Source organism: Chiloscyllium plagiosum, chromosome 46 (assembly GCF_004010195.1).
Source record: "Chiloscyllium plagiosum isolate BGI_BamShark_2017 chromosome 46, ASM401019v2, whole genome shotgun sequence".
Taxonomy (NCBI): Eukaryota; Metazoa; Chordata; class Chondrichthyes; order Orectolobiformes; family Hemiscylliidae; genus Chiloscyllium; species Chiloscyllium plagiosum.
Window position 1 is genome coordinate 3,057,220 of NC_057755.1, and position 18,427 is coordinate 3,075,646.

General features: G+C 41.5%; 1 protein-coding gene across 1 annotated transcript in view; it reads right to left on the minus strand.

Annotated features, from left to right (window-relative positions):
* LOC122544130 (NACHT, LRR and PYD domains-containing protein 3-like) overlaps positions 1–18,427 on the minus strand; it is a 42,683-nt gene that overhangs the window by 6,803 nt on the left and 17,453 nt on the right. The window contains exons 3-7 of the mRNA XM_043683168.1: positions 11,386–11,480; positions 8,464–8,630; positions 6,853–7,024; positions 6,693–6,758; positions 1,592–3,383 (exon numbers count right to left, since the gene is read on the minus strand). Of these exons, the coding sequence (XP_043539103.1) occupies positions 1,592–3,383; positions 6,693–6,758; positions 6,853–7,024; positions 8,464–8,630; positions 11,386–11,449 (2,261 nt within the window). The 5' untranslated portion in view covers positions 11,450–11,480. The remainder of the gene's footprint in view (positions 1–1,591; positions 3,384–6,692; positions 6,759–6,852; positions 7,025–8,463; positions 8,631–11,385; positions 11,481–18,427) is intronic.

Below are 18,427 nucleotides of genomic sequence, written 5' to 3' on the forward strand. Positions count from 1 at the left end.
TGTGGTGTGTCCCAATACATGTGTGCTCATAATGTAACACATGTATTGGGCCAAGCAGTGGAATGTGGTGAAAGGGTTAAAATTGTGTCCCAATACATGTGTGAATCTAACCGAAAGTGGAAGGTGTCGCTTAGTCCCGTGTGAATCTTGTTATACACCTTCCCGTGTGAATCTTCTTATCTGTATGTAACCAGAATGGAATGTGTTTTTCTGCTGTTCACATGAATGTTTATATCTGGAAAAGAGTATATCAGCTGGAAAAGTCTCCAGTTCGGTGAGTCTGCTCCGGGGTTACGTTTAACCGCCGAGCGTGGGTTGTTGGCAACCGCTCTACGAGAACTGACGGCTCCCAGTTTTTGTAACATGTAGAGTGAGTATAAGCCAGACCCGTTGTGCGACACTGCGGGGAATAAAATGCCCATATTCTAGCAGTCTCGCCTCTTGGTCGTTTGTTCTGTGTCAGACTACTCTCCTACGAACCTGACCTTGAGAATTTTTTTAAAACACTAACCTGCTCAGTATTAACGTAACCTGCGCCCTTGATTAAAAAAAAACAAACTGCTGCAGATTCTGGAAATCTGAAACAAACACAGACAGTTTTGGAGCAACTCAACAGGCCTGGCATTATCTGTGGACACAGAAACCGAGTTAACGTTTTGAGTCTGGTGTTACTCTTTTTCATTTCTGAAGAAGTCATTCTGGACTCATGCTGACTTCCCTTTTGTGCACCCATAAGACTATAAGTAGTACGAACAGGAATAGGTTGTTCAGCAGCTTGAGGCAGCTCCTCTGCCATTCAATAGGATCTTGGCTGATCCAAAGCTTCTTACAACCACTATCATGCACTTTTCCCATAATCTTGGACTCCTCAATTTTACAAAAATCTATCCAGCTCAGTCTTAGATATAACACAAGAATTCTGTCCCACAGCACTCTGTAGCAAGGAGTCCCAAAGACTCTCAAATCTCAGAGAGAGTAAACTCCGTCTCATCTAAATCTTAAATTGGAGCCCCTTTATCCAGGGACTATGTCCTCTGATCCGAGACTCTCCCACAAGGGGAAACATCCTTTCAGCATTTTCAAACCCCTGAGGAATCCATGTCCAATACTGTCTTTCGCTGTTCTCATTTAACCTCTTGTCATGCGTTTTTAATAGGTTTTGGCATTTTCCCCACTACCAATGTTAGGCTAACCAATCTATAATCCTGTTTTATTTTACCTTTGTCCTTTTTAAATCATGGTGAAACATTTGCTAATCTCCAACCTCTACAAACTATTCCACAGTTTATTGAATTTTGAAAGACAGAACCAAAATATGGGTTGAATTCTTCTGCCATTTCTTCACTCCCCATTATAATTTGCCCATTTCTGATTTAAAAGGACCTACATTCGTCTTTTTTGATCTTTTATCTCTTGAGATACTTATAGAGGGATGTATGTTTCCCGCACGTTTATTTTAAGAATTTATCTTCACGTTATCTCACATTGGTTGTAGTGGAAGGACTTGTTGCCTTTACAATGAAATGTGAATAACGTAAAGTCATAGCTTAACAACAGAACTGAAAGAACAGAAAGAAAAATGAACAACCACCTCAAATGCTGGCACTTGTATAGTAGGGGTGCCACCTGCTGCAGTTCTTCATGCTGAATGTAGCAGTTTTGTAGATCAAGATAACATATTGTCTCACACAATCCAATAACTGAAGATATAACTGCACAATCAATAGGGGTCAATCGCAAAGCATTATGGGGGTTTGAATCGCCAAATTTAAGTGTTTTTATTGAACCAACTGTGCTATGAGCCAGTGCAGTGTTCTGAGACTCAAATAGGTAATGCAATGCACTCAGGAGGTTCCTTTTGCCGACTTTACTCTCTGTATTTCCAACATGTGCTACAAAATTCTCCTTCACCCAGTCGATCACTTCGCAAGTCGTTTTATGTGAAAACGGACCCAGAAACTCCTCCAGAGGTCGAGATGACTGTGGGGAGCAGAGGCCAGTCACGAAATGCAGAAATACGTCAAATCGCCCATCTTCCTCACTGTGGGCTGCACTGAGGCGTTTCCTCATGTCCTCAGGATCTGGAGTCAAGAATTGTGTAAGTGCAGCTATGAATTCTTGGATGGTGAGGTGTGGGAACGTGTAAACCACATGCTGGGCAGAAACGTCACCTTCCAAAACTTCCATCAGGAATCCAGACAGGAACTGGGAGGGTTGCAGATTGTACTGGATCAAATCTCCAATTCTAAACACAACCTTTTTCTCAGAGACTCCTTTGAAGGCCATCTCACCAAGCTTCAGTAATACATCACGGGGGTTTTCAATTGCTCGGCTATGGTTTTTCAAAATGTTATAAATAAAGTAGGAATATAGTTGGGTGATGGTCTTGGGAACTTGCTGCTGTGTCCTGTCTTTTTGTGTGAAAAAGGGACCCAGTGACAGACCGAGGATCCAGCAGTACGAAGGGTTGTAGCACATGGTGTACAGGATCTCGTTTTCCTCCACGTGTCTGAAAACTGCTGCAGCCAACCGCGGATCTGAAAAAAACCTCTGGAAATATTCCTTCCGTTCATCACCAACAAATCCCAGAATTTCAGCCCAGACACTGATCTCAGCCTTTTCCAATAAATGGAATGCAGTGGGACGGCTGGTTACTAGCACTGAACATCCTGGGAGCAGCTTGTGCTGGATTAAACTCGATACAATGTCAGACACTTCACAAGGGAATTGGGGATCTGTGCACATGGAATGTGGTTCTGTACTTCTTTGATTATCTTCAAAACTGATACTGTCCTTAAATTCATCCAAACCATCAAATATGAAGAGCAAACCCTCTGGGTGCTTCCAGACCTCTCCCAGAGCGTTCCCAAAGTAAGGATACTGATTCAATATCAGATTCCTCAGGTTTATTCTGTGGTTAATATTGTTCAAATCGCAGAATTTAAAACTGAAAACAAATTGAAACTGTGGATATATTTTCCCAGTAGCCCAATCATGGACCACCTTTTGTACCATTGTTGTTTTTCCAATCCCTGGGACCCCACTCACTGATGCTGAAATCCCAGAATTCGACAGCCCAAAGAAATGCTTCATTTTCTGCAGCAGGCTTCCAAACTGGGAAATATTGCTTTGAAACAATTGCTCAATTCGGACTTTTTCCAGATCTCTTCGGAGATGTTTCTCTCTCCACTTTCCATGGTCTCCGCCTCTTGCCAGCAGTTCATGTTCGACCAGTTTCCGATCCCGAACAGTAGAAATGATAGTTAGCTCAACGTATCGATCAACCAATTGAAAAATCTTATACTTTGTCTTAATTAGGATAGTGTTCACGCTCAGTGTTTCAGTTTGTTGACGGAGTGTTTCCTTGTGTTTCTGTTGAATGTCTTAAAATGGAACAGACAAAAAAAATGTTTTTCAGTATTGATTATGAAATAAAGAAGCAACTCATAAATGTGACATTTTAATTCAGTGATGTTCTATGAAGACTGAATTCATTTTCCGAAAGGAGGTGATTGTGGGGCATTAACAAGTAATGAGTGCAAAATTTGGTTGAGGAGTTTGGTATAAATTAACTTCAATGGTGATGCAAAACGATCAACACAGAATTCAGCATCCATAATACATCAGTTCAACTAAATCCATTTCATTTTCGATAAGGGATGCTTTGAATACTTAATAAAAATGAAATAACCACCCCGGTTATACTTCTTGGACAGAAGTACAAGAATATTTTACACAGGATCGGAGACAGTATGCCCTTTTAGTCCAGCAGGTTACAGCATGGAAGCAGACCCTTTAGTCCAACTTGTCCCTGCTGACCAGATATCCTAAATTAATCTAGCCCCATTTGCCAGCATTTGGCCCATATCCCCCCCCAAACCCTTCCTATTCATATCCCCATCCAGATGCTTTTTAAAATGTTGTCATTGTTCCAGCCTCCACCACTTCCTGCGACCAACTCATTCCCTACATGCTTCACATACTGCATGAGAAAGTTGCCTCTTAGGTGCCTTTTAACCCTTTCTCCTTTCGTCTTAAACCAATGCCTTCTAGTTTTGGAGTCCCCTATCCTGGGGAAAAGACTTTGGGTGTTCACCCTATCTATGCCCTTCAGGAATTCTGTAGCATACCTCAGGAATAGTCTTCCGAACTACAGCCATAATGTTATCCCTAATCAAAGCACCACGTCCCTCCTGTCTTGCTCCTTCCCATAGCATCAACACTCTGGAACATTTGGATGCCAGTCCTGTCCCATCACTGAGCTATATCTCTGAAATAGCTCTGATAACCCAGTCCCATGTTCCCAACCATGCCTTGAGTTCATCTGCCTGTCAGACATCTTGCACTGAAATAAATGCAGTTTAATTTATCAGTCCTTCCTCATTCTTGACTTTGCTCCTACCTGTCTTGATTGTTTGGCTTGCTCCTGTTCACAACTGTACCAGCCTACGACTGTTCTGTTTTCTCACTATTTCCCTCCCTATTAGTTGAAATCGTCCCATGTAGCTCCAGATTTCGATTGAAGTTGTCCATCAATTAGGTCTTTTGTAAACATGGGTGACGTGCTGGCTCACAGCACCAGGAACCCCGGTTCAATTCCACTCTCAGGCAACTGTGTGGACTTTGCACATTTTCCCTGTGTCTGCATGGTTTTCCTCTGGGTGTCCCACAGTCCAAAGACCTGCAGGTTAGGGTGGATTGCCCATTCTGAATAACCCATAGTGTCCAGGGGTGTGCAGGCTTGATGGATTAGGGCTGACAGGATTACGGTATGGGTATGGGTATGGGTCTGGCTGATATGCTCTTCGGTGGGTAAGTCATTGAGACATAGATTACAGAAGCAGACCCCGTGGTCCAACTCATCCATTCAAGGAGCAGGAGAATCGATGTTTTGGGCATGAGCCCTTCTTCAGGAATGAGGCTCATACCCGAAACATCGATTCTCCTGCTCCTTGGATGCTGCCTGACCTGCTGCGCTTTTCCAGCAACATATTTTCAGCTCTGATCTCCAGCATCTGCAGTCCTCACTTTCTCCAACTCATCCATGCTGACCAGATGTCCTAAAGCAATCTCGTCCCATTTGCCAGAATTTGGCTAAATCCATCCAAGCCCTTCTTATTCATATGCCCAACCAGGTATCTTTTAAATGCTGTAGTTGTAACTGCCTCCACTTCCTCTCGCAGTTCATTCCACAGACATACCACCCTCTGCATGAAAATGTTGCTGCTAAGGTCCTGTTTAAATCTTTTATTTCACACTTTAAAATACCCTCTCTAGTTTTGGACTCCCCTATCCTGGGGAAAATACCTTGACAATTCACCCTACCCACGCCCCTCATTATAAACCTTGACAAGGTCACCCCTGAGCCTCCGATGCTCCAGGAAAATTGCCCAAGCCTATTCAGCTTCTCTCAACAGCTCAAACCCTCCAAACCTGGCAGCGTCTTTTCGGATCCCTTTTAAGTTTAACAACATCCTTTCTATACCAAGGAGTGGACTCAATGGCCTGTTTCCACACTGTGAAGTTTTTATGATTTGACATGCCTCTGCCAGTCAACTTGCCTTAGTGAAAAATCCTGATATGGATTCCTTGTTTCACAAATTATTGAGTAAAACCAACAGCATCTCAGAATTGGAGGAGACATGTGGTCAGAATATTCCTTAACCAAATCAGTCAATTCTTGAAAGGTTTTAGCATCTGGTGCCTCAGGGAACATTAAGTTCCTAATAACTGAAAAATCTGCATTTTCACAAGTGTCCGGAGAATTACTCATTGCTTTTCACCTGCCCCAATATCATTATCCAGAAAAAACACGTTCTTGTCACATACATGTCCCAGTCTTAGACGGCAGGGTCGGACGAGTCAAGCTTCCCAAATAACAGCATGATGCTTGAAATGCTTACCCAACCAAACGAAGACTTTGAGAGTGAATTTCTTCAGGAGAATGCTTTATTCTCATTGCTGCTGAAGTATCTCTATAGAGATTGGTATCTCGTCACCAAGTCACTCTTCATTTACACATGGTAAGTTGATACTGATCTAGCTGTATCACAGCCAGCTTCTGAGAGTGAACAGGACATCTGACACTCTTGCTTATATCTATCAGCTCAGCCTCCCTAATTGGACCAAGGTAACCGCCCCAATTAGGGAACTCATATTCTATGCAGTCCACCTGGCTGAGCTCATCATGCTCACTAAACATGGTTCAAAAGATTCTGGATCAATGGTGCTGGAAGAGCACAGCAGTTCAGGCAGCATCCGAGGAGCTTCAGCAAAATCGACGTTTCGGGCAAAAGCCCTTCATCAGGAATAAAGGCAGAGAGCCGGGGAAATGAGGAAGCTGTTGAAGTCCACATTGATGCCCTGGGGTTGAAGTGTTCCGAGGCGGAAGATGTTTTTACCATGGTTCAAAAGATGACAAGTATGTATTTGATTGCAAAGTGTATTAGGATCCTCAAACACATTAGTATTGTGGAGCTGTGTAATCTGCAAATTTACAATAAATCGCAAAAACTCGATGTGCACTGTGATTTCTATCTGCATGCAATGTTTGGTTTAATACAGATCGACTTGTATTGATCCAAATCTTTGTATATGCACAACACATATCAGCTCCATCTTAAAACAAAGGGTAGACTCAAGACGTTAGATTCCCAGAGGTAAATAAAATGTTTGACATTTCAATCTCTTACCTTTCAATTCTTCGGGGACTCCAGATGGACTTTGTGCAATATTTAATTTTTGAAATGCATCAAAATCTGTCAACATGAATTACATTGCACATTATCAGTTACAATCAATACTATATCAGTGAATAAGTATGAAAATGAAACCAGTGTAATGTCACTGTACCCATTTCTTCAATTTCTTTCAGTATTTTGTCCAACTTTGGCACTCCTTGGCGCATTTTTGTGAAGGATGTCCACATTGCCCTTCTGGCTGCAGACCCTTTCCCCATCACCATCTTTAGAAGAATCTTTGAGCTTTCTGCCCTGTCACCCTTCTCCACAAGCATGGTAATTTTCTTTAAAAAAAAATAACATTGATTTATAAAGGACAGGGAAGAAAACATACTGAGTGTGAGGAGGAGATGGCCTATCTCTCTGCGTGTTTCCCCGTTTTCACGATTCTGGAGGTAGAACACACTATCATGCAACAATCTGCACTGCAGATTAAAATAATTACAGAAATCAAAGATCTCTGATCTGTGCTATTCAATCAATTCACTGAAACATAAAATGCTGATGGCACTGTAAAGCACACTGCAGTAACCATAAAGCCTGGTATATATTGAGGTGCTGGATTGTTTTACTGAACTGTAGAACGAGTTGGATCACTGTTTCCATTGTACGCATATTAGTTGGCACATTATGGGCGGCACCGTGGCACGGTGGTTAGCACTGCTGCCTCACAGCGCCTGAGACCCGGGTTCAATTCCCGCCTCAGGCGACTGACTGTGTGGAGTTTGCACGTTCTCCCCGTGTCTGTGTGGGTTTCCTCCGGGTGCTCCGGTTTCCTCCCACAGTCCAAAAGATGTGCAGGGTCAGGTGAATTGGCCATGCTAAATTGCCCGTAGTGTTAGGTAAGGGGTAAATGTAGGGGTATGGGTGGGTTTCGCTTCGGCGGGTCGGTGTGGACTTGTTGGGCCGAAGGGCCTGTTTCCACACTGTAATGTAATCTAATGTAATCTAATCTAATTAACTCCAATTAGCTGAGGTGGTGACACTGGTCATACAGGTGTACAGTATGTAAATAGGCCCTTCAGTCCAGCATGTCTGTGCTGGCCTCTTAAAAGCCTACTGCACCTGCTATTCCCAGGTGGTTTCCCATCCAAGTACTAACCAGGCCAGAGTTTGCTTAGTTTCTGCCATCAGACAACAACAGGCATTTTCAATTATGAGTCTTACGATGGTGTGGCCTACCAGCTCCCTTTTCAATAAAAGCGAAATACTGCAGACGCTGGAAATCTGAACATGCTGGAGATTAGAGTCAAGAGTATGGTGTTGGAAAAGCACAGCAAGTCAGGCAACATCAGAGGAGCAGGCGAATCGAAGCTTCGGGCAAAAGCCCTTCATCAGGCATTTTCCTGCTCCTCGGATGCTGTCAAACCTGCTGTGCTTTTCCAACATCATACTCTTGACTCTAATCTCCAGCATCTGCAGTACTCACTTTCGCCATGCTGAAGAAACTAATCAAGTTTGGCAGAATCTGTGGAGAGACAAGCTGATTTAATGTTTTGAATCTGATACAACTCTTCTTCACAGTGGACTTGAAATATTAATGATATTTTATAGTTGCTGCTACACCTGTTGAGTTATTCCAGCATTTTCTGTATAAATTATTATGATCGTTTGAAATTTTGCCCTCTATACTTTTGATCTCAAGTGGGCACGGTGAAAGGCTTTGGCCACATGTCCCTCTTTTCAACAATGTTCAATCTCTCTTTAGTTATACCTTGCTTACCTTATGCTCTTGGCCACTGAAATGATTCTCATAAGTCAACAATGAGCTGACTCCATCCACCCCTCCTTCCACTGCCTGCTCGAGTCTGTCCTGGTAGAATTTTGTCAACTGTAACAGTTGGTAATCATTGCACTTTTTCAGGATGTCACTGACAGCGCAGTTTGGTCCTGTGAACACAATCGTAATTGAATATTTCAGGAGGTAAATCAGCTTGGAGTGAATGTGTGCATTTGCTGGGGAAGAAAGTGTCCAAATCGTCGATTTATGCAAATCCAATTCAGATTGTTATTGTGGTTTGCTTAAAGAGAAAGCAACATATTTTAAATTCTACAATACAAGCTTTCAGAAAGCTTATTTTTGAGGGGTGCATTATAAGAGCAGCCTAATTAAAAACAAGCTGAAACTGGATCCTCGCTTCTGAGCTAGGCCCATAGTGGTGTGAACATATGAAAACAACCACCCATCACAACTCAGCACTTGATTGTGACTTGCAATAGAGTGCACGAATAAAGCATCTCAACGAGGTTAGCAGTGGAAGGACAGATGTGTTTGCTTGATTTTTGTCTCAGTGAGCAGTTAAGTATTTCTAGTCTTTAAACTGCAAGTAAAGTCTGAAGTTTACGTTCAGGTCTCCAGATGATTTGTTTTCTCTTTTTGAAGACGATGTAGCCTGTATGGTGTAATATTGATACCAGTGTCTTTAAAACACGACAAATGATGCAATGAAGTATAAAGCGCAGGGATACTAGACTGATTTTAATAACTTTATTAAATGTAGTAAATATGACAAATTTGATGATGTTTTTTAGCTCCAGCATGCCAGAGTTGCTGGATACCAATGTAATCCACAGCAAACACATCAGTAGTTAAGTGTTTGCCCTCAAACAACTTTCTATCCAAGTTAAGGATTGGAATCTGATCTGCAGACCTTACTTCATGCTGGCAAGGGGGAATGTTACCAGGAGGCAGTCACATATCCTTGAAAGGGATCTTAAAACTTAACACAAGGGTGTCAGGGTATGTGAGGGTAGTATAGAGATTCACCAAGGTGCTCTTGAGAAGAATCAGTCTCTACAATTGTCCAACAGTAGAGTGGCACGGTGGCTCAGTGCTGTCTCACAGTGCCAGGAACGCGGGTCTGATTCCCTTCTCAAGCAACTGTCTGTGCAGAGTTTGCACATTCTCCCAGTGTCTGTGTGGGTTTCCTCCGGGTGCTCCAGTTTCCTCCCACAGTGAATTGGCCACGTTAAATTGCCCATAGTGTTGGGTGCATTAGTCAGGGGTAAATGTTGGGAAATGTGTCTGGGTGGGTTACTCTTTGGAGGGTTGGTGTGAACTTGTTGTGGCCAAATGTGTGTTGTGGCCAAATGACCTGCTTCCACACTGTACTAATTAGATTCCCTACAGATGAGATTCCCTAATGAAGTGTTTGAAAACATATGTGGATTAGAATGGGAACTGTAGGGATGATAAACAACCTGACCACAACACTGAAATACAGGGGCCTTTCATGCTGGGAGACAAAATGGGAACGTTGAAATGATGGGGGACAGTACAATTAGAGGAATAGACACTGCGACTCTGTGAGCATGAGTTCCAAAGGCTCTGTTGCTTGCCTGGTGCCAGAGTTAGGAACATCTCCTCGAAGCTGGATAGACTTTTGGATTAGAATGGGAGGAATCCAGTTGTCCTCATACACATTGGTACTCACAACATTGATAGGACTCCAAAGGGGGTTGTGATAAAAGATTTGAAAAGTTAACAACTAAACCCAGAACACAGAACCTCCAAAGTGATCATCTCAGGATTACTATGTGCAAATTGGCAATTGGAGAAATAAAGTGAAGGAGTCAAATGTTTGGCTTAAATCTTGGTGTGGGAGGAATGGTTTCAATTCATGGTGGATGGGAGCTGTTCCAGTGGGATGATCAGGGCTTTGAAGGAATTAGAGGGGGAAATGTGAGCTTGCAATAGGGGATGGCAACTATTTTGGCTTTGGGGCACTGAGAAGGAAAGGAAGGAACAAAGAACAAAGAGCAATAGCAAATCAGTATGAAGAAGGAACAAAAAGGTAAAAAGATGTAATTAATGGTGCTTTATTACTGAAATGCATGAATATTCAGAGGAAAGCAAATCAATTAACAACATAGAGATTAACAGAAATGATCTTCTCGGTGAAACAGAGACATGGTTACAACAAGATTGAAGCTTAAAACTAAATATTCGGAGTATGTGACTTTTCAAGAGAGCAGCTCAGAAGGGAAGGCTGGCGGTGGGGCTTTGTTAGTACAATATGGAACTAATACGTTTGTGAGAAATGATCTTGGATTGGATAACATGAAATTCGTGTGGATGAAGTTAAGAAATCTGAAAGCCAGGGTGAGTAATGGTCACCTTGAAACTATATTCAGTTGTGATAAATAGACCAAAGTGGGTCACAGTCAACATGTGACTCCAAACACACAATAAAGACAAATCAACAAAACCAAAGAACTCTGGATGCTGGAAATCAGGAACAAAAGTTTGAATTGCTGGAAAAGCTCAGCAGATCTTACAGCATCTCTGGAAAGAATGCAATGTTAACATTTTGGGTCCAGTGACCCTTCTTCAGTTAATATTTTTTTTCTCTCCATATATATATACTGCCAGACCTGCTGAGTTTTTCCAGCAATTTCTGCTCGTTCCCCAAAATAAAGATATTGATTCTTGAGTCTGTGTAACTATATTCAGTTCAAGGGCAATTTGGAGTGATCAACAAATACTGACTTCGACAGTAATGTTCACATCCAAAGAAATAATTATATTTTTTTAACAAAAAACACACTGCTGCTGAGATCTGTCCTCTCTGGAGGTCTATATTTGACCTGTAGCCTGCTGGTGGAAATTTTCAATTGATTTTTGAACTGATCTGCATAACTCTACCTGTGACTCCTCTTGTTCTAACTGAAAATCCTGTGTTTTCTTTTAGATTTGAGCCTTCAGCCATTGTTTTTATGGATGTTGTTAGGTTTGATGACCTAAAATAAATTATAGAGATACAAGGTTGTTAAGTTGAGCCACAAAAATAAGAAGGATGACCATTTCCCTATCCACACCAATCGAACAACGATTTATGGGATGTGAACCATTGAATAAATCATAGAGTCCCCACAGTGTGGAAGAAGGCCATTCAGCTCATCAGGTCCATACCCACCCACCAAAGAGCATCTCACCCAGACCCAGACCCACCCCCTATCCCATTAATCCTGCATTGCCCAGGGCCAATCCACTTGACCTGCACATCTTTGGACTGTGGAGAAAACTGGATCACCTGGAGGAAACCCACGCAAACACGGAGAGAACATGTAAACGCCACGCAGACGGTCACCTGAATCTCGGATCAAACCCAGGTCCCCAGCTCAGTGAGGCAGCAATGCTACCCACTGAGCCACCACCATTCATCTGAAGTAACATACCTCAGCTGTGGCTGCAGCAAACTGCAACAATGGGCCCGGTGGATAACATTTCTCATAAGGAAAGAGTTTAGTACAATTTATTCGTATTGTACAGCTAAATTCTTCCTTTTCCTTCTGAAACATTGAATATTCTGAAGGAAATATAAATGGATGCCATGGAGGAAAAAGTACGGGAGTCAATGTAGGTAGTCTGTGTTGAGAACCCCTGACAGAGAAAGTTAGGCAGGAATTTGAAAAGGAAGTCCTCAATGTAGTTATATCTGGATTCCTTCCGGTGTCAAGACCAAGTCGGGGAAAGAACACGAGGATAGAGCAGATGAATGGGTGGCTGAGGAGCTGGGGCAGGGGAAAAGGATTCACATTTGTGGATCATCTGGGGTAAAAGTGACCTTGCAAGAAGGACGGATTGCACCTGAATTTGAAGGGGACTAACATACAGGCAGGGACATTTGCTCGAGCTGCTTGGGAGGATTTAAACTAGTACAGGGTGGGGGGGGGGGAGGTGATGGATGGGACCCAGGCAAATACTGGTACAGATGGAGAAAGGAACGAATCAAAACAGTCACGACCAAAGCAGAGAACAAGGTAGGATTGATAAATTAATCTGCATTGATATCAATGCAAGAGGCCTAACAGGGAAGGCAAAATAACTCAGGGCTTGGTTAGGAACATGTGACTAGGATATCACAGCAGTCACAGAGAAACGGCTCAGGATGGACTGGACTGGCAGGTCAATGCTACAGACTACAAATGCTGTCGGAAAGATGGAAAGGGGAGCAAGAGAGGAGGGGGACTAGGGTTGATAAGGGATATAATTACAGTTGTACTTCGGGTGGATATTCCTGGGACTACATCCCGGGAAATTGCTTGGGTCGAACTGAGAAACAGCAAAGGGATGATTTCCTTATTGGGATTATATTATAGACATCCCAACAGTCAGCGGGAAATTGAGAAGAAAAAAATTGTAAGGAGATCTCAGTTATTTCTAAGTATAATAGTGTGATTATGGTCGGGGATTTTAACTTTCCAAACATAGACTAGAACTGTCAGTAGTGTTAAGGGTTTAGATGGAGTGGAATTTGTTAAGTGTGTACAAGAAAATTTTCTGATTCAATATGTGGACGCACCTATTAGAAAAGCTGCAAAACATGACCTACTTTTGGGTAAAAAAAAGTGCAGGTGACTGAGGTATCAATGGGGGAGCACTTTGCAGCCAGCATGCATGATTCTATTAGATCTAAAATAGTAATGGAAAAGGATAGACCAGATCTAAAAGTTGAAGTACTAAATTGGAGGAAAGCCAATTTTGATGGTATTGGGCAAGAACTTTCAAAGGCTGACTGGGGGCAAATGTTCGCAGGTAAAGGGACAGCAGGAAAATGGGAAGTCTGCAAAAATGAGATAACAAGTGTCTAGGGACAGTACATTCCTGTTCAGGTGAACGGCAAGGCTGGTAGGTATAGAGAATGCTGGATGGCTAGGGAAATTGAGGTTTTGGTTCAGAAGAGAGACGAAGCATATGTCAGGTATAGACAGCAGAGATCGAGTGAATCCTTAGAAGAGTATAAAGGCAGTAGAAGTATACTTAAAAGAGAAATCAGGAGGTCAAAAAGGGGACATGAGGTAGCTTTGGCAAATAGGGTTCAGGAGAATCCAAATGGATTTTATAAATATATTAAGGACAAAACAGCAACTCGGGAGACAACATGGCCCCTCAAGAATCATCAAGACAGATGTGTGCAACGACAGGGAATGGGGGAGATACTAAAAATGTGCTTTGTATCAGTGTTTATTGTGGAGAAGGACATGGAAGATATAGGATGCGGGTAAATAGATGGTGACATCTTGAAAAATGTCCACCTTACAGAGGTGGTGGTGCTGGATGTCTTAAATCCCCAGGACCTAATCAGGTGTACCCTAGAACTCTGGAGGAAGCTAGGGAAATGATTACTAGGTCTCTTACTGAGATATTTGTATTGTCAATAGTCAGAAAACTGGCTAACGTGGCACCACTATTCAAGAAAGGCAGTAAGGAAAAGCCAGGGATCTACAGACCGGTGAGCCTGTAAACTGTGGTGGGCAAGTTGTTCGAGGGAATCCTGAGGGACAGGATTTACGTGCATTTAGAAAGGCAAGGACTGATTAGGGATAGTCAACATGGCTTTTTGCATGGGAAAACATATCTCACGAACTTGATTGAATTTTTTGAAGAAATAACAAAGAGGATTGATGAGGACAGGGCAGTGAATGTGATCTCTATGGACTTCAGTAAGGCGTTTGACAAGGTCCCCATGGGAGACTGGTTAGCAAGGTTAGATCTCATGGAATACAGGGAGAACTAGCCATTTGGATACAGAACTGGCTTGAAGGTGATGAAAGAAGGTTGCTTTTCAGATTGGAGGCCTGTGACCAGTGGTGTGCCACAAGGATCGGGGCTGGGTCTACTGCTTTTTGTCATTTATTTAAATGATTTGGATATGATCACAGAAGATATAGCAAACAAGTTTGCAGAAGTCACTAAAATTGGAGGTGTAGTGGACAGCGAAGAAGGTTACCTCAGAGTACAACAGGATATTGATCAGATGGGCCAATGGGCTTAGGGATAGCAGATGGAGTTTAATTAAGATAAATGTGAGGTGCTGCATTTTGGAGAGGCAAATCAGAGCAGGACTTATACACTTAATGGTAAGATCCTAGGGAATGTTGCTGAACAAAGAGACCTTGGAGTGCAGGTTTATAGTTCCATGAAAGTAGAGTTGCAGGTAGATAGGAAAGTGAAGATGACGTTTGGCACGCTTTCCTTCATTGGTCAGAGCATTGAGTATTTGAGTTGAGAGGTCATTTTGCAGCTGTACAGTACATTCGTTAGGCCACTTATGGAATATTTTGTGCAATTCTGGTCTCCCTCTTATTGGAAGGATGTTGTGAAACTTTAATGAGTTCAAAGAAGATTTACAAGGATATTGCTAGGTTTGGAGAATTCGAGCTATAGGGAGAGGCTAAATAGGCTGGAGCTGTTTTCCCTGGAGCCGAGGGATGACCTGATTAAGGTTTATAAAATCATGAGGGGCATGGTTAAGATAATTAGACAAGACCTTTTTCCTAGAGTGGGGGAGTCCAGAACTATAGGACATAGGTTTAGGATGAGAGGGGAAAAATTTAAAAGGGGCATCTATTTCACACAGAGAGTGGTGCGTGTATGGAATGAGCTGCCAGAGGAAGTGGTGGAGGCTGGTACAATTACAACATTTAAAAGGGATCTTGATGGGTATATGAACAGGAAGAGTTTTGAGAGATAGAGCCAGGTGCTGGCAAATGGGACTAGATTAGGTTAAGTTATCTGGTCGGCGTGGACGAGTTGGCCTGAACGGTCTGTTTCCGTATCGTAGATCTCTATGACTCTATGACAGTTCAGCTTTGGGGAGGTCATTGATAAGCATTAAAAGGGTTACTGTGTGAATGGAGCTTTTCAACTCAACCACAGCATGACATAGGGAGGGGGACATTAATTGATAAACAGCAAAAGGTCAGGATGGGTAGGGAGTCACTGGGAGGCAATCATAGTGAGGTTAATGTGAGTCATTGACAAAATATTTGCGATTTTTATATAATTGATCATTTGCGAGTGTATATGCATACTGGGCTACGTGAGCAGAATATGAGATTTGAATAGTTAGCTGCTTGTTTTTGACTGATGCAGACTCAGTAGGTCAAAGTTCCTTCTTCCTGTAACGTAGCTCTGTACGCTTGTGTGTCTACAAAAAAAAAATTGGCGTGGCACGAGTTTGGTCATTCTTAGAACACTAATAGGTAAAAGTGCAGAAATTCACTGGTGGCTCATCAGAAGTCTGTTGGGTATTGATATGGAAGGGTGAGATTGAATTGTACAAGGCACTTGAATATATTGGGATATATAAATCTCTGGAGGATCCCTAAACACCATTCATTTCTTCTAAAAAATGCAACATCCCTATGAACCAGTTGATTCATTCTTAATGAGATTAGAGAAGACTTTCCAAGCTAAACCATACGGTCCTTTTGAACAGATGGTTGTGTCTCTCAGTATGGAAAGGACAACAATCATATGTGGTAGATGGGTCACAGCAAACATTTGATTAACCATACCTACTGGACCAGGAATGTACCAACTGATCAAACATTCAATATGTCCAAATAATAAAAATAATTTTAAAAAAACATGTAGCGGGTATACACGTCACTATTATACTTTACATACAACATAAATCGCTTAAATACTAATGCAGCATGTGTTAAAATAAAACTCGGCAGAGCCTTATCACTTGCATCCTCAACTGACTACTCTGGCGTTGTGATAATACAGTAAGTCTCCACAATTTTAGGTAGACAATTTTTGTCAGTTTATTAAGAGAGCCGCTTCGTAAGGTGCTGGTTTGAACAAACATTGTTGGTATTAGAGGTCAAGCCAGTGTGAAACTGAACTAAAAATCAGCAGGAATTAAATAATTGAACTAACTATAGGTGACCGTTCTGGATTAACACTTTAGGATACATGCTAAAGTTTTTCCAACAGGAACAAAGGATAAGGGAACAAAATCCAGGACCTCTCAAAAGTCAAGGGAAGCAGAAGTTATAATGAAGCAACAACCAACTGGATGCTGAATTTACGTAGTGTTTTATTCCATGTTAAGTCGAGGTCAAATAAATTGATTGGGCAAATGAAGAAGAAATTGACAAATAGAATACAAGAGATCTGAGGCAATTAACATTAGAAATGGAATCCTCATATCTCCCATTGACATGGAATTATTAAACAGAATTCTTAAGATGTGAGATCTGTTGGAAATAATGATAATGAAGCAAGACAAAGTGAGCATATTTCATGCGCAAACGTGCATGTCCCTCATAGGAATCACAATGTTTTAATATCATAAGATGTAGAGGTACATGTAACTCATTCAGCCCATCAAGTCTGTTCCACTAGTCAATGAGATCATGGTTGATCTGATGATCATCAACATCATTTCTAGCTTCCTTCTTCAACCTCGATTCCCGACTGATTAAAAATGTTCCTATCTCAAGACTTGAATACTCCTAATTGCAGAAGCTTGACTGTTCCTCAAGGTAAGAAATCCCACACATTCACTATCCTCTAAAACTGGAAATTCTTCCCCATGTCAGTCTTAAAATGTGCAACCTCTTATTTTAAGTTAATGCCTTCTGGGTTTCAAATCTCCCCCAGTGGGAAACAACTTCTTTGTATCTACCCTGTCATGGCCCCTAAAATTGTCAGTAAGGCTTCCTGTATATCTTCGAAGCTGCAATGAGAATCAACTCAACCTAATCAACGTATCCTCATATACGAAAGAAATCCCCTTCATACGTGGAATCAACTTAGTATCAAAAGAAGAAACTGCCTAAATGCCAATACAATGTCCTGAGATAAGGGATCAAACTGTTCAGTGTATTCTCAGATTGTAGTTTCATGTAAGACTTCCTGTTTATTTTCTTATACTCCATTCTTTTTGTTAAAAAAGGTCAACAGTGAGTCCATTTGCCTCCCCTACTTTGCTGAATCTGGACCATAGCCTTTGAGAGTCATGTACAAGGACCTTCCAATCCCACTACCCTGCGGTTTTCTGCAATGTCTCCACATTGAAATAATATACAGCTTCAACTCTGCCAAACTGCTCAAATACATGTTGCTTAAACGCATGTTTTTCGAGATACGTCCCATCCGCCAAATTTTACCCCACTGACCTCACCTGCCGATAAGCCCCTGCAATTTCTTTGAGACTTTTACACTACTTAACCATTCATATTTTCTTCATATGCAAACTTGGAAATAATAGCGATAGTTATTGTTTTTCAGATTTTCAGCACTCAGAACTATTTGTTTTATTCTGTTTATTTTAGTGTTTATTTCCTCATGCTCCACCATTTCAGCTCTTTGAATATTTAGTATCTTTGGAATTTTATGAGTATCCTCTCTCATGATTTAATGTATTTTTGCAACTTTTCTGTTATTTCCAGACTCCTTATTATTTTTTCATAGCCTGTCAATAAGTTGTTTATCTTCACTGTTTCCTCTTTTACTTTTGCTGAGATATTTAAAGAACTTTTTAATGTCTATTTTTATGTCGCTTGTTAGTTTGACTTATCAGTTTTCTCCTTCATTATCATCACTTTTTTAATCATATTTTTGACTTCAAAAACGTTCCAAATACGTTTACCCAAGTTGGTAACCTAATTTAAGTTCAAAGTTAAAAATCACACAACACCAGGTTATAGTCCAACAGGTTTAATTGGAAGCACACTAGCTTTCGGAGCGACGCTCCTTCATCAGGTGATAGTGGAGGGCTCAATCCTAACACACAGAACTTATCGCAAAAATTTGCAGTGTGACGTAACTGAAATTATACATTTAAAAATTGATTGTCTGTTAAGCCTTTCATCTGTTGGAATACAGTGATAGTTTCACTTCTTTCATGTGTAAATCACAAAACCTTTTTTTTTAAAAGTTGCATTCT